At 33.6% G+C, this 13,309-nt stretch overlaps 3 protein-coding genes across 3 annotated transcripts; all 3 read left to right on the top strand.

The window, feature by feature from the left end:
• Positions 1–2,846: 2,846 nt before the first annotated feature.
• On the top strand, positions 2,847–5,271 carry LOC145634360 (2-alkenal reductase (NADP(+)-dependent)-like). The gene is made up of 5 exons (XM_081685779.1): positions 2,847–3,221; positions 3,778–3,955; positions 4,156–4,322; positions 4,428–4,510; positions 4,736–5,271. The coding sequence occupies exons 1-5, from the start codon at positions 2,979–2,981 to the stop codon at positions 5,130–5,132; spliced, it is 1,068 nt and encodes a 355-aa protein (XP_081541905.1). The 5' UTR covers positions 2,847–2,978; the 3' UTR covers positions 5,133–5,271.
• Positions 5,272–5,685: 414 nt separating this feature from the next.
• Positions 5,686–8,511, top strand: LOC145634359 (2-alkenal reductase (NADP(+)-dependent)-like). The gene is made up of 5 exons (XM_081685778.1): positions 5,686–6,036; positions 6,513–6,693; positions 6,980–7,146; positions 7,381–7,463; positions 7,871–8,511. The coding sequence occupies exons 1-5, from the start codon at positions 5,782–5,784 to the stop codon at positions 8,256–8,258; spliced, it is 1,074 nt and encodes a 357-aa protein (XP_081541904.1). The 5' UTR covers positions 5,686–5,781; the 3' UTR covers positions 8,259–8,511.
• A 1,116-nt stretch (positions 8,512–9,627) lies between these two features.
• On the top strand, positions 9,628–13,309 carry LOC145634358 (beta-glucuronosyltransferase GlcAT14B-like). Its single transcript, XM_081685777.1, has 4 exons — positions 9,628–10,521; positions 11,726–11,801; positions 11,884–11,999; positions 12,139–13,309. The coding sequence occupies exons 1-4, from the start codon at positions 9,966–9,968 to the stop codon at positions 12,666–12,668; spliced, it is 1,278 nt and encodes a 425-aa protein (XP_081541903.1). The 5' UTR covers positions 9,628–9,965; the 3' UTR covers positions 12,669–13,309.

Below are 13,309 nucleotides of genomic sequence, written 5' to 3'. Positions count from 1 at the left end.
AATTTCAATCTATTTTTTTTCTTCAAATTTCATCTTCCATATGAATTTCTAGGTTGTTAGATTATGTTTTGCTTTGAATCAGTTAGATTTATGGTTTTTTTTTAAAGTTTTTGAGTTGAAAATTGGTTAGGGTTTGTTTATAGTATAGTATGGTTTATTTGAACTTTTGTTTTTTGTTTTTTGTTTGTTTGTTTTTTTTTTTTTTTTTTTATAATCTAAATTAGATCTTTCTCTATTAGATAATTCTTTTTTTTTTTAATCTAATTTTTTAGGTTGTTCGTGTTTTTATTTAGGTTTTTAGATCTTTCGTTTTTTGATCTTTTATTCTAGTTTATTTTATTTTTGTCCATATTTGCTTCAGATTGCGGTGGTGGCTGAAAAGCAGGCCGGTGGTGGCATAATAGCACGGCGATGGTGGCTTCAGTAGATTTTTTTGTTTTTTTAATTAAAATGTAATTTTTTTTTGAAACAATATTAAAATGTAATATTACATCAAATTATTAATGAAAATATATATTTTTATACATTTTTAGTTGTTGTGTATTAATTTCTGAGAAAAAAGAAAATAAATAAATAAATAAATTTTTTTAAAGGCATAATGGGAAGCGGTTTGGTGCCAAAACCACTTCTCTTTCACACAAATGGGAAGCGGTTTGAACCGCTTCCCATTTAAAAGGCTAATGGGAAGCCCCCCAAGCGGATGCGGTTCAAAACCGCTTCCTTTTAGGAGGTTTGAACCGCTTCCCATTTGCCTTATTCTACTAGTGTTAGGAGGAGAGAGAAACTGGAGGAAGAAGGCAAAAGGTGTGTGTTAGGCCCTGTTCACGTCACCTTATAAAAATAATATTCAATAAAATTAGTTTTAGTTCATTAAAAATAATTTCAATTCAATAAAAATAAGTTCAGTTCAGCAAAAATAATTTCAGTTCAACAAAAATAATTTCAATTCAGTAAAATTCGGGAAATGTAAAGCAGAAACATAATAGATATTTAGTAAAAGTAATTTCAATTCAGCAAAAATAAGGTGAAGTAAACAAGGCCTTATTGGGAGTTTTTGAGAGAATGAAGTGGAGTTTAGAGGTTTGTAAAACCCGTTAAAGCCCTTCCTTTGTTCTGGAATTTGGTATGAGGAATTAACTAGCAGAGCATAATAACTTGAGTTTTTTTTTTTTTTTTTTTTTGGAAAAATGGAATCTAAAAATCCAACCTTTGCGATGTCTGACAAAAAAAAATCCAACCTTTAATTAATCTTACAAAAATCCAACCTTTACACCCCACCTTCTCCCACAGATCCATTACCTGTTGATGACCGATTTTTGTAAGTTATGTGCCACATGTCAGTCATTTATTGGTCAATTATTTTTTTAATTAAAAAAAAACAGAAAAAAAAACCAACACCAGCCACCTCCCCCAGCCCCCGCACCACCCCTACCACCTCCCCCACTCCCCGGAAACTTCCCCCCCGCCCCCAACCAGCCTCACCATCGGGGTCGTCGGATTCCGACGATCTCCCCCCACCCCTTGCCGCAACCTCCCCAACCACCAAAACCCCCTACGATCTAAACCCTAACCACTACACCAAACACCCTATTCGACCCTCCCAAACCAGCCCGACCCCTCCCTGAACCTCCCAATCGCCCGCCGACCACAAACCGACAACCCCTGACCCTCCCCGACCCGTTTCCACCCTTCCCCACCCTAAACCCGACCCAAATTATCCCCCTTCCACCCAAATCCGACAACCCCCGGTTTTGTGGGTCGAGTTTCATGGGTGGCTGGGATTCTGGGGTGGTCGGGGTTTAGCCGTTTAGGGTGGTTGGTGTTAGAAATTGGGTTCTGGGGTGGTCGGGGTTTAGCCGTATAGGGTGGTTGGTGTTAGGGTTGGGTTCTGGGGTGGTCGGGGTTTAGCCGTTTAGGGTGGTTGGTGTTAGGGTGGCAGAATTGGTGGTGGTGTCTTGGTGGTTTGTTGGAGAGAAGAGAGAGAAAGAGGAGGAGTGAGAAGGGAAATTAAAGAGAATTAAAAAAAAAAAAAAAAAAAAAAAAAACTTTTTTACCTGTTTAATAGGTTAAAGGTTAAATGGATCTGTAGGAGAAGGTGGGGTGCAAAGGTTGGATTTTTGTGAGATTAATTAAAGGTTGGATTTTTAGATTCCATTTTTTTTTTTTTTTTTTTATGTGAATATTCTAATTTTGGGCTCAATTTTGGCCCAAAAAACTGGGTTTTGAGAACAACATTTTTGACCCAAAGATAGGCCCAATCCATCATGAAGTTTTGGCACAATCTATCTTTAATACAGTACTATCATTTTTGTTTTTTATATTTGGAATCTTGACACAATTATAAGAATAGAGAATTATTTATACTACGTATTACATTCAATATGTACATTACGAAGCATAACATAGTTATGTTGAGCTTATTTGATTCATCTGAATGAGTAGTTACTGTCTTATTGATATATATGGTCAAAGTAATTTATTGTCAAACGTACACATTCAATATGGGATGAACATTTAAGATGGAAAGGACTATATTATATACTTTCTTCTTTTTATACTTAACTAGTGTGTAGCACAGGCGTTGCACCGGATTGCTACTTTAATTATTACTAGTGAATATCAAATATATACATTTATTTTCATATTCATAACATAGATGATAATTGACTTACTCCGTAAATGGTTAAATAACCATTCTTCTTATAAGAAGTTGGGTTTTCGAATCCCCTAGTAATCTAGTATGCATAGTGGCATAGTAACATGAAATAATAGCCACACATGCAACACTTGATATATCAGAACGAAAGTGCTATAAGGGCCACAATTTGAGACCCAAAAATACAATAAAAACATGTGCAACAACTAACAAGTAATAAGAGAATTTATTATTATTATTATTATTATTATTATTATTATTATTATTATTATTATTATTATTATTATTTTATAATCACAAGTAGAGAATTAGCTCAAACAAAATGGAAGAAATTTTATGCAATAAGTTTGTGACAATAAAGCACACCATAGAAGGCGCACCAAAGGAGGATGATTTTGAGGTTTTAACTACAAATATTAGCACATCATCCATTAAGCCAGGCTCTAACAATGTCCTCGTCAAATGTCTTCAACTTTCAATGGATCCTTACCAACTTAATCGCATGAAGAGTTTCAGTCCTTCTCAGAATTCAGTAGCTGCGGCTTTCAAATTGGTGCCTGGCAAGGTAATGTTGTTTCGGCTACTTGATTGCTTGAAAGCGTTTAACAAATACAGATTTACTTTTACGGCCTGTTTGATAAATGATGGTAATGATAATAAATTTGTACATCGATTTATATGAGAAATGATAGTAGAATAAATTATGGCAAGGTAATACTATGGTCTAATGGACTGTTATGTTGGCTTTACCATACCTTTTTTTTGAGCTAATTTTATTGGCTTGACTAAATTGGCTTGACTAATAAATCTAGTTACGGTAATTCAAGTTTAATCTAATTTGGTATGTATCAAAACATTAAAGATTATATTTTTTAGGCCTAAAACCTTATAAATTTGCAAAATTTTGCATTTAATCTATAAGAATAAGAAAAGATTTAAATTATTAATTACTTGCAACAATTCATTTGACTTCTTATTATATTATATAGTTAGTGCGGGCTACATTATGTTTTATACATGCAGAGTATTAATTTTTGAAAGTGTAGGACGGAATAGATGTTTAAAATTTTAGTTTTTTTTTTTTTTTTTTTTTTTTTTTTTTTTTTATTTTTAAATGGCAGCCAATTAACGGAAATGGAATCGGAAAAGTTGTGGCTTCGGGGCATCCAAAATTCCAAAAGGGTGACTTAGTTATTGGATTAGTGATTTGGGCACAATATGCCGTGGTGGAGAAAGTCAATTTGTTGAGAAAATTAGATCCTATGGAATTACCCTTGTCATACCATCTTGGAATTCTTGGTATATATATATCTACTACTCTGTAACAATTCTTTTGTAGATGTTTTTTTTCTGTTGGTATTTAGAGTCGGGGATGAAAATTGATTTCAGGTTTTCAGAAACTGGGAGGAGGGAAACTCTTACCACCCGAGCTATCCTCCACTTTCTTTGGTGGATGGGTTAGACAAAAGTAATTTGCATATGTTATTATGTGTTTGTAGGAACCAGTGGACTCACAGCATATGCCGGTTTTTTCAAAGTGGGCAAACCAAAGAAGGGAGAGAAGATATTTGTATCAACTGCTTCAGGGTCTGTTGGAAATTTAGTTGGACAATATGCTAAGTTATTTGGTTGCTATGTTGTTGGTTGCGCAGGTTCCACTAAAAAGGTTAGCTAGTTTTTATTTTCTTTTTCAAGAATTGATGCTTATTATCCTCGTTTCAATCTTTACTAATTGTATCTATTAATACCGTACCATTGTTACAATATGTAGGTTGCTATGTTAAAGGAAAAGCTTGGCTTTGATGATGCATTCAATTATAAAGAAGAGAGTGATTTGAATTTGGCTCTTCAAAGGTTATATATATAACAAAACCTTTTTTTCACCTAGCGAAAAATATATTTAAATGAGCACATGTCAGCATGCTTAACGATAATTTAGGAACATCTTGTAGTCTGGTCACATATTATTATATGGTTTTATTTAAATGATTATGTCGATACTTTAAATTTTTTTGAGGATTGACGTAATAAGGTGGAAGTAACACACAATTTATCGGGTTTTTAAACCAAATAATGCAGACACTTCCCAGAAGGAATTGACATCTATTTTGACAATGTGGGTGGTGAGATATTAGAAGCTGCTATTGCAAACATGAACCCCTTTGGTAGAGTGGTTGCATGTGGTGTTATGTCTCAATACACCGATCCTACTAAGAGAAGAGCCGGTCCTAACATGATCGACGTCGTTTATAAGCGAATCACCATCCAAGGATATGTAGCTACTGATTACAACTTTCATCAGGATGAACAAGGTTTTGCAGAGTTTGTATCAGCTACATCAAGCTACCTCAAAGCAGGTCAAATGCAAGTGCTTGAAGATATTCATGTTGGCTTAGAAAGCATCCCTTTTGCTTTTGTAGGTCTCTTTTGTGGTCGTAATATTGGCAAGACAGTTGTTAAAATTGCGGATGATTAATTAACTTATTCGAGTTTCACGTATTCCTTACATTCCCAATCAACAAAACAATTGTTAATAAATAAACGAACTTGATTTAAGTGTTTACCTTTATCTGGTTTAAGTTGGTAATGAGAATAAAATAAAGTTTTGTACTCTATACTAGTGTTAAATAAGGTGTTCATTCTAATATGGTCTTATTTCGTCTAAATTAATGTTTTTTTTTTTTTTTTTTTTGCTTGGCCTGTTCGAACCAAGTGTTCAATTTGATTAAACCAATTGTTCAATTTGATTAAACTTTAATCTTATTGTACGTAACTGTATATAAAAAAAAATATCTAGTGTTGTCTTATTAGATTCGTCTCAATGTGTATTTTCTTTTCATACATCTAATTTTCACATACCAAAAAATAAAATAAAATTGAGGTTACGAGTTCAAGCATTGTTACTAACATTCTTTCTAATCAAACAACATTGACTCGTGTGTTGATCTCCTCCTTCAAAGTTCTCCGAGGATTGAACTTTCAACCATAAATCTTAAATAATAGCCATACATCATGTTTGCACTAAGGACCACACAACGTGTGGTTAGTTGTAGACTTTAGCACTTGGTATTTTGGTAATATATATCTAAATTAAGCTAAGATTGCCAATAAAAACATGTTAATTGATGATTAGCTCAAACAAAATGGAAGAAATCTTAAGCAATCAGATTATGACAATAAAGCATAGCATAGAAGGAGTACCAAATGAAGATGATTTTGAGGTTTTAACTACAAATATTAGCACATCATTACCAGGCTCCAATAGTGTCCTTATTAAATGTCTTCAACTTTCAATGGATCCTTACCAACTTAATCGCATGAAGAGTTTTAGTACTTCTCAAAATTCAGTAGCTGTGGCTTTCAAATTGGTTCCTGGCAAGGTAATGTCTTTTTAACCGCTCGAAAGCTAGTATAGGACTTATATATTTTACATTTTTATAGTCTATTTAACTACTACCTCCGTTAACTATTATTTGCAACAAAGAAGGAGTATTTTATATCACACAAATAATACCCCTTTGTTGCAAATAATAGGTAACAGAGGTAGTATTACTAGTATAAATGACGGTAATGAGGATGAATTTGTTCAAGTGAATATCTATTTTCAGTGTAAATAATACTTGAGGTAGTATGCACATGCTATTCTCAATGAATATCTTTTTTTTTTTTTTTTTTTTAAGTATTTAAAATTTGTTTATAGATAAAAACAAATTTAAGTTTAGGCTATTCTTTCGCTCTAAACCTTTAGAAATTTACATTTTGCATACAATTCAATTATACACGGAGTATTTTGTTACTTTTATTTGAAAGTGGAATGGATGTTTTAATTAAATTTGTAATGTTTTGGTAACAACAGTTAATTGATGGATATGGAGTTGGAAAAGTTGTGGCTTCAGGGCATCCTAAATTCCAAAAGGATGACTTAGTTACTGGACTATTGAATTGGGCACAATATGTCGTGGTGGAGGATGTCAATTTGTTGCAGAAATTATTAGATCCTACGGAATTTCCCTTATCGTATCACCTTGGAATACTTGGTACGTACTTCCTTTGTTTCTTTTCATATTTTACATGCTAGCTAAATTTTATGATATCACATCTACTATATGTAATGATCAATAAAATGTTTCCAACATACTTTAAAGTTGATGTCATTAATTATAAATTTTTACTTGGTGGAGATCGATGGATGGTGAGAAAACTTAACTTTTGAATTTGAGGTAATAAGTTTAAGCTCCATCATTTACAAATGGTTGGAAGTTGGAGATTTACTCTGGTTTTGATGAAAGTAATACGTGTATAAATAATGTAATGTGTTTGTAGGAGTTAGTGGACTTACAGCATATGCTGGGCTATTTAAAGTAGGCAAACCAAAGAAGGGAGAGAGGATATTTGTATCAACTGCTTCAGGATCTATTGGAAGTTTAGTAGGACAATACGCTAAATTATTTGGTTGCTATGTTGTTGGCTGCGCAGGTTCCACTGAAAAGGTTAGTTTATGATTTATTTTTTTACATCCTGGTACATAGCTTTTGATTTATAGAACCTATTCTCTTCAACTTAATTTCAGTTCACTTTAGTTCCTAATTTCCTTCTCTCATAAACAATTCAGTAGACCTTAGTAAATCAAAACATGCCTTTAGTTTGTTCAAAATTTGATTCTTATTATTAACTTCATTCTTTTAATTACTAATTATATCTACTACCATTGTATTATTATGTAGGTTGCTATTTTAAAGGACAAACTTGGCTTTGATGGTGCATTCAATTATAAAGAAGAGAGTGATTTGAAATTGGCTCTTCAAAGGTCATACTCGTATCTAATCCTTAATTGTAACTACATCCTTTTTTCACCTAACGTAGAATAAAAAAAATGAGCATGTGCATGCTTAGCAATATTTAAGAGATATTTTTGTGGTTTGGTCGTATCATATATTATTATGTGGTGATATGGATTTGGATGATTATTATAACAATAATTTAAACATGAACATAACAAATAATGTTGAAACAAATTGTAGCCCATTTGTGAGTATCTCACATTAGAGAAAGAGGAGAGATGGTTCCACTTTATAAGGTAGAGGAGTATCTCCTACTATTGCAAATTGATTTTAGTATGGAAGCTCCAAAGCCTTGTTTGTGGACCAAACTATCTCCTCTTTGTTCAAGTTTCCTAGACCCATTTCATATTGTCTCGAAATTTAACAAGTGCAGGTACTTCCAAGAAGGAGTTGACGTCTATTTTGACAATGTGGGTGGTGAGATGCTAGAAGCTGTTGTTGCAAACATGAACCCCTTTGGTAGAGTGGTTGCGTGTGGTGTTATGTCTCAGTACACCGATCCTTCTAAGAGAAAAGCCGGTCCCGACATGATCGACATCATTTATAAGCGCATCACCATCCAAGGATACCTTGGTAACGATTACAGTGATGAACATAATTTCGCAGAATTTGTATCCACAACATCAAGCTACCTCAAAGCAGGTCAAATGCAGGTGCTTGAAGATATACATGTTGGTATAGAGAACATCCCTTCAGCTTTTGTAAGTCTCTTTTGTGGCCGTAACATTGGCAAGACTATTGTTAAAATCGCGGATGATTAACTTATTTGAGTTTTGTTTACTCCATCCTTTTCCGATTGATTCTAAGTGTTTACCCTTATTTGGGAGTTGGTAATGATCGAGAGTAGTATTAAGTTCTATACTCTTCGCTTGATATATAGAGCGTTTTGTTAATGAATGTACATGTATAAGAAAAAACATTATCAAGTGAGTGGTTGGTAGATTCGTCTCAATGTATATTATTTAGATATATATTTTTCCTGATTTTTAATAATGACTGTTTACTTCAGCCTAATTTCAGTTCAGCTCAGTTTCTAATTTTTTTCTTTCATAAACAATTCAGTTTAGTTCAGCTCACTTCAGTAAATCAGAACAAACCCTTAATATGGTGTGAATAACAAAAACAAATTGAAGAGATTAAAGCCCAACAAATCAAACTTACTACTAGCTTGTAATTCCTACTCCCTTCGTTTTTAAATACTTGCTCCATTTCTTTTTTTTTGCACTATTCACTTGTCCTACTTTGACTAATGTTTGTGATTTATACATAAGAAAAAAATAGTCTTGTAGGTACTTGTTGGAATCATCTCAATGAATAGATAATATATTTTCAATTGTTAGAATTTATACTTATTGATAATTAAAGATAATAGTGATCAAGATTAGCATTGACATGCGTGTCCAAGAGAAATAGATCAAGTATTTAAAAACGGAGGGAGTATTATCCTTACTAAGGGTCTGTTCTCTTACGTTGAAATTCAGTTCAGTTTAGTTCAGTTCAGCTCCTAATTTCCTTCTCTTATAAAATATTCAGTTCAGTTCAGTTCACCTGAGTTCAGTCAATGAGAACATGCCCTAACACTCCATTTCTCGAGTATATATCTTTCTTTTATCATTGGTAAGATTATCTTTTCATCACCCTTTTCCATACCCCTAACTCTATACGCTTTCATCCTAATTATCCCTCTCTAATCCATATCCAGTTAAACTAGCATAAGACTTATCATATCTTCATTTCTTTACCCCTAAACAAACACCTCTATCCTATGATCTAAAGATGGTTGATTTTATTCATGGTTTAATCCAATCATCCAATTACTTTATTAGCCTATGTCACAGTGGCAACGGTGCACCTACAATTTTACACGCTTCTTCTAAGAGTTCTAAAATTTCTAATTATGTATAAGTATAACAGTGTAACACATAAACCATTTAAGTTATAGTCGATAACTCTTTTTAATAACACTCGAGTACATAATTGAATTTGTACCATCCGGAGTCCCAAAACAATTATCCTCTTTGCAATTTTGATTATAGTCCCCACCACTTTACAATTGCCGAAAAATAAAGTAACTCGAGTGAGTCCTCTTCCTACTTTTTGTACAACCCTACTTATATATTCCCATACAAAGTCTTGCACAAAGTCCAATTTTTTCAAGCCTTTTCTCTCTTTCTCCGATTAAACAATGAATTGACTCTAAAATTCAGCACATCATCACCAACAGTAGTAGTAAAGAACATATTGATTTTTTTTTTTCCCCATCATTTTTATGATTTATAATCACACCTTTCAACCACCATATTTTATCGCACCACCACTCACCCACTTCACCAAATTAAATTCCTCATACTTTTCACCTGAATCAACAAATTAATACCCAACAACAACTACAAACTTCCCAAAATTTTTAATTAATTTTTTGTTACCCAAATTCCAATGTAATTTACAGAATTAGCAACAAAATCAACATGGATTTGAGCAACAAATTAACCCAAATCCAAAAAAGGAAGAAGTGGTTCTTTCTATTATTACTTCCTTTCTTAATCCTACTCTCTATTTTCACTTCATTTAACTCAAAAACCCCATTTTACAAAACCCATCAATTCCATCAAAAAAACCCTCAAACCCCAGAATTTGTTGAATCAAAGTTGAAAATTTCACCAATTTCCAAAAACCCAATTCCAAAAATTGCTTATTTGATCTCTGGTTCAAGGGGTGATGGTGAAAGTTTGAAAAGAACATTAAAAGCTCTTTACCATCCCTTAAATCAGTATGCTGTTCATCTTGATTTAGAAGCTCCACCTGATGAAAGATTGGATTTAATGGATTTTGTAGAGAGAGAAAGTGTTTTTAGAGAGATGGGAAATGTTAGAGTTGTGGCAAAGAGTAATTTGGTTACTTATAGGGGCCCCACTATGGTGAGCAATACACTTCATGCTATGGCTATTTTGTTGAAGGAAGGTGGTACTTGGGATTGGTTCATCAATTTGAGTGCTTCTGATTATCCTCTAGTAACTCAGGATGGTAAGTTGTCACTTTTAAGTAAATTAAAAACAGTTGAAATTTCTTGGGAATTTCATGTTGTTGGAATTTGTTGTTTTCTTGGTTTGTTTGTTGGTATTGAATATAGTTTTTGTCATGTTTGTAATCTATGTATTGGTAGGTTTGTCTTATTATTTTTGTCAAGAATAATTCAGGTTGTGTTTTCTTTCCTACTTGAAAATAAAAGTAATAGACTGATTAGTCTATGAAATTGGTAATTATTATGTAATTAGTTTGTGGAGTACATGAACAAATGCTAAATTTGAGGTTTAATGACAATTTTAATTGCTTGAGCTTGATTTTACATTGCATTTATATATTCTCTATAGTTGTAAAAGTTGCCATTTCAATGCTAGAATCTGGTAACTTGGCTGATTTACAATTGAAGTAAAGCTTTTATCTTTAGCTCCTTTTTTGGGTGGGCATATATTCTCTTTTAGTGTATCTATCTTTGGTGTCCTAAATTACATAAAATAATGTAAAGCTTTTAGTGATCACTTTAAGCATTTTAATACTTATGTAAGTGATATTATTCTTGATGGTTATAGTTTATTGTTAGTTTAAGATTAGTAAAGCTGTCTGTCAGGGAATGTATGGCCTCACGTGGATAGGCATAATATCTTCTCATGTTATAGAATTAGTAAAATGTTGGATTAGAATGAATAATTGATTTGTTGTGTAGCCAGAAAAACAAGGTAGAATACAAGGTGATCCATGGATAGATTTGTCTACATGAACGACAAGTTTTCGTTGAAGATAGGTGTATTGCACTCGTAGCAAGTTACTAATGTTTAGCTAGAAACTGAAAAGTTATAATATTTGGACTCTGGATTTTTTGTTCAAAATGCTCATTTTAGGAAGGATGCATTTGGTTACATGCTAGCAGGAGTGGTACCTAGACTTTTCGATTTTAGCATGATAATATATACAGAAATGTCTAGGAATAACCGTCTCCAACCTAATTGTATGAAGGCATAATCTGTCAAAGTGTGCCAATTTGTCGCATTCTTAATCAAGAAATGTAGTCGCTGTTTAGATTTGGCAATGTTTGAGTTTGACGGTGCATGCTCTACTTCACGACTTCCTGCTTGATACCTACTCATATTATTCTAAATGGATATTGTAGTCCATCTTCAGTTTCTTTACAGTTAATTTTTCCTACTTTCTTTCTAATTTTGTGCAACAGATTTGCTGCATGTATTATCAACCATACCAAGAGAACTTAATTTTATTGAGCATACTAGTGACATTGGGTGGAAAGAGTATGTGGCTCATCTTTTCTTCTAGGTGTTTTTAATCCAACAGTTCTTGAACCTGAGTGAACATTCTCTCATTTATCAACAGATACCAGAGAGCGAGACCTGTTATAATCGACCCTGGGCTATACAGCACTCAAAAATCTGATGTCTATTGGGTCCCTGAAAAAAGAGGCATTCCTACAGCATTTAAATTATACACAGGTACACTTTGGTTGGAAAACCCAAAAGTAAAGATTTATACTTCAAAGAGTTCAAACTTAAAAGTCTAGGATAATATGATGTTTAAGAGAACTAGATTGGATCTGCTCTTGTATTTTGACATATATCATTTCACTTTCAGGTTCTGCTTGGATGATGCTTTCTCGGCCTTTTGTTGAGTATTGCCTATGGGGATGGGACAACCTCCCGAGGACTGTTTTAATGTATTATGCCAACTTTCTTTCCTCACCTGAGGGGTATTTTCACACCGTCATCTGTAATGTTGAGGACTTTAAGAACACGACAGTGAACCACGACCTTCACTTCATATCATGGGATAACCCTCCTAAGCAACATCCACATTTTCTGACAGTCGATGACTATGAGAAAATGGTGGAAAGCAATGCCCCCTTTGCCAGGAAATTCGGTAGGAAAGAAGCTGTGATGAATAAGATCGACACTGAGCTTTTGGGAAGTGATGACAATGGGTTTGTGCCCGGAAAATGGTTGGTCAGAGAAAATGAAAACAGTACAGATGGTTCTCTGTCTTACGTAAATGGCACGATTGAACTTAGGCCAGGTCCTGGTGCTGATAGGCTCAAACGCCTCATTAAAAAACTATTATCGAAGGAAAATTTTTATCCAAGGCAATGCACCTCAATTCCATTATGATTTTCAGTCTCTGAATCTCCCACTTCACACGGCTTTTTCTTGGTTCAAATGAATGCTGAGCACCAACAGAAAATAAGAACTGATAGATATATATTTATACTGGCTAGTTTACTGTCCCTGCTTCATCTTTCAGGTCAGTTTACTTTTTGAGATGTGAAATTAGTTGCAACATATAGATGGATTACATGGATATTGGTTTTTGTATATTCGATCAATGGTATAGTCTTTCTCCAAATCTCTGTTTCATTCATATGATATAAAGTATGCTTCAACTCCCCAGTAGTACGTCCCATGCTCCCATTACCTATCTACTGAATACTAAGGTTTAGCCTAGCAAGGTGCACGGTTTTAGTGGTTCGCATACTCCTTTGCACGCCTAGGCCATATTCTTCAATACACTTGATTTGTGTACATTGTTTCATCACTCATTTACCAAATCAACCCTCGTCTACCAAGCCTACAGCTAGAAATAATGTTGATTTGTGAGATTGAAGGATGTATTTGCTTTATACATATGGTATGCTGTACTCAAATGCTACTAATATTTGGAATTAACTTTAGTTTCTCTGATTCTCGAAATTATTGGGAAGGATCTTTAAGCACTTGGATGAAGGAAGTAGGATTTTAGTGTTGATACATTA

This window comes from Chenopodium album, chromosome 6, assembly GCF_948465745.1.
Source record: "Chenopodium album chromosome 6, dcCheAlbu1.1, whole genome shotgun sequence".
Taxonomy (NCBI): domain Eukaryota; kingdom Viridiplantae; phylum Streptophyta; class Magnoliopsida; order Caryophyllales; family Amaranthaceae; genus Chenopodium; species Chenopodium album.
Note: the sequence above shows the minus strand (reverse complement) of the source record. Positions and strands in the feature narration are given on the sequence as shown.

Coding starts and splice junctions, on each gene's coding strand:
- LOC145634359 (XM_081685778.1), top strand. CDS start 5,782: ATGATTAGCTCAAACAAAATGGAAGAAATCTTAAGCAATCAGATTATG. Junction 7,147..7,380: donor GCGCAGGTTCCACTGAAAAG/GTTAGTTTATGA, acceptor ATTATTATGTAG/GTTGCTATTTTAAAGGACAA. Junction 7,464..7,870: donor TTGAAATTGGCTCTTCAAAG/GTCATACTCGTA, acceptor TAACAAGTGCAG/GTACTTCCAAGAAGGAGTTG.
- LOC145634360 (XM_081685779.1), top strand. CDS start 2,979: ATGGAAGAAATTTTATGCAATAAGTTTGTGACAATAAAGCACACCATA. Junction 3,222..3,777: donor TCAAATTGGTGCCTGGCAAG/GTAATGTTGTTT, acceptor TTTAAATGGCAG/CCAATTAACGGAAATGGAAT. Junction 4,323..4,427: donor GCGCAGGTTCCACTAAAAAG/GTTAGCTAGTTT, acceptor TACAATATGTAG/GTTGCTATGTTAAAGGAAAA.
- LOC145634358 (XM_081685777.1), top strand. CDS start 9,966: ATGGATTTGAGCAACAAATTAACCCAAATCCAAAAAAGGAAGAAGTGG. Junction 10,522..11,725: donor TCCTCTAGTAACTCAGGATG/GTAAGTTGTCAC, acceptor TTTGTGCAACAG/ATTTGCTGCATGTATTATCA. Junction 12,000..12,138: donor AGCATTTAAATTATACACAG/GTACACTTTGGT, acceptor TTTCACTTTCAG/GTTCTGCTTGGATGATGCTT.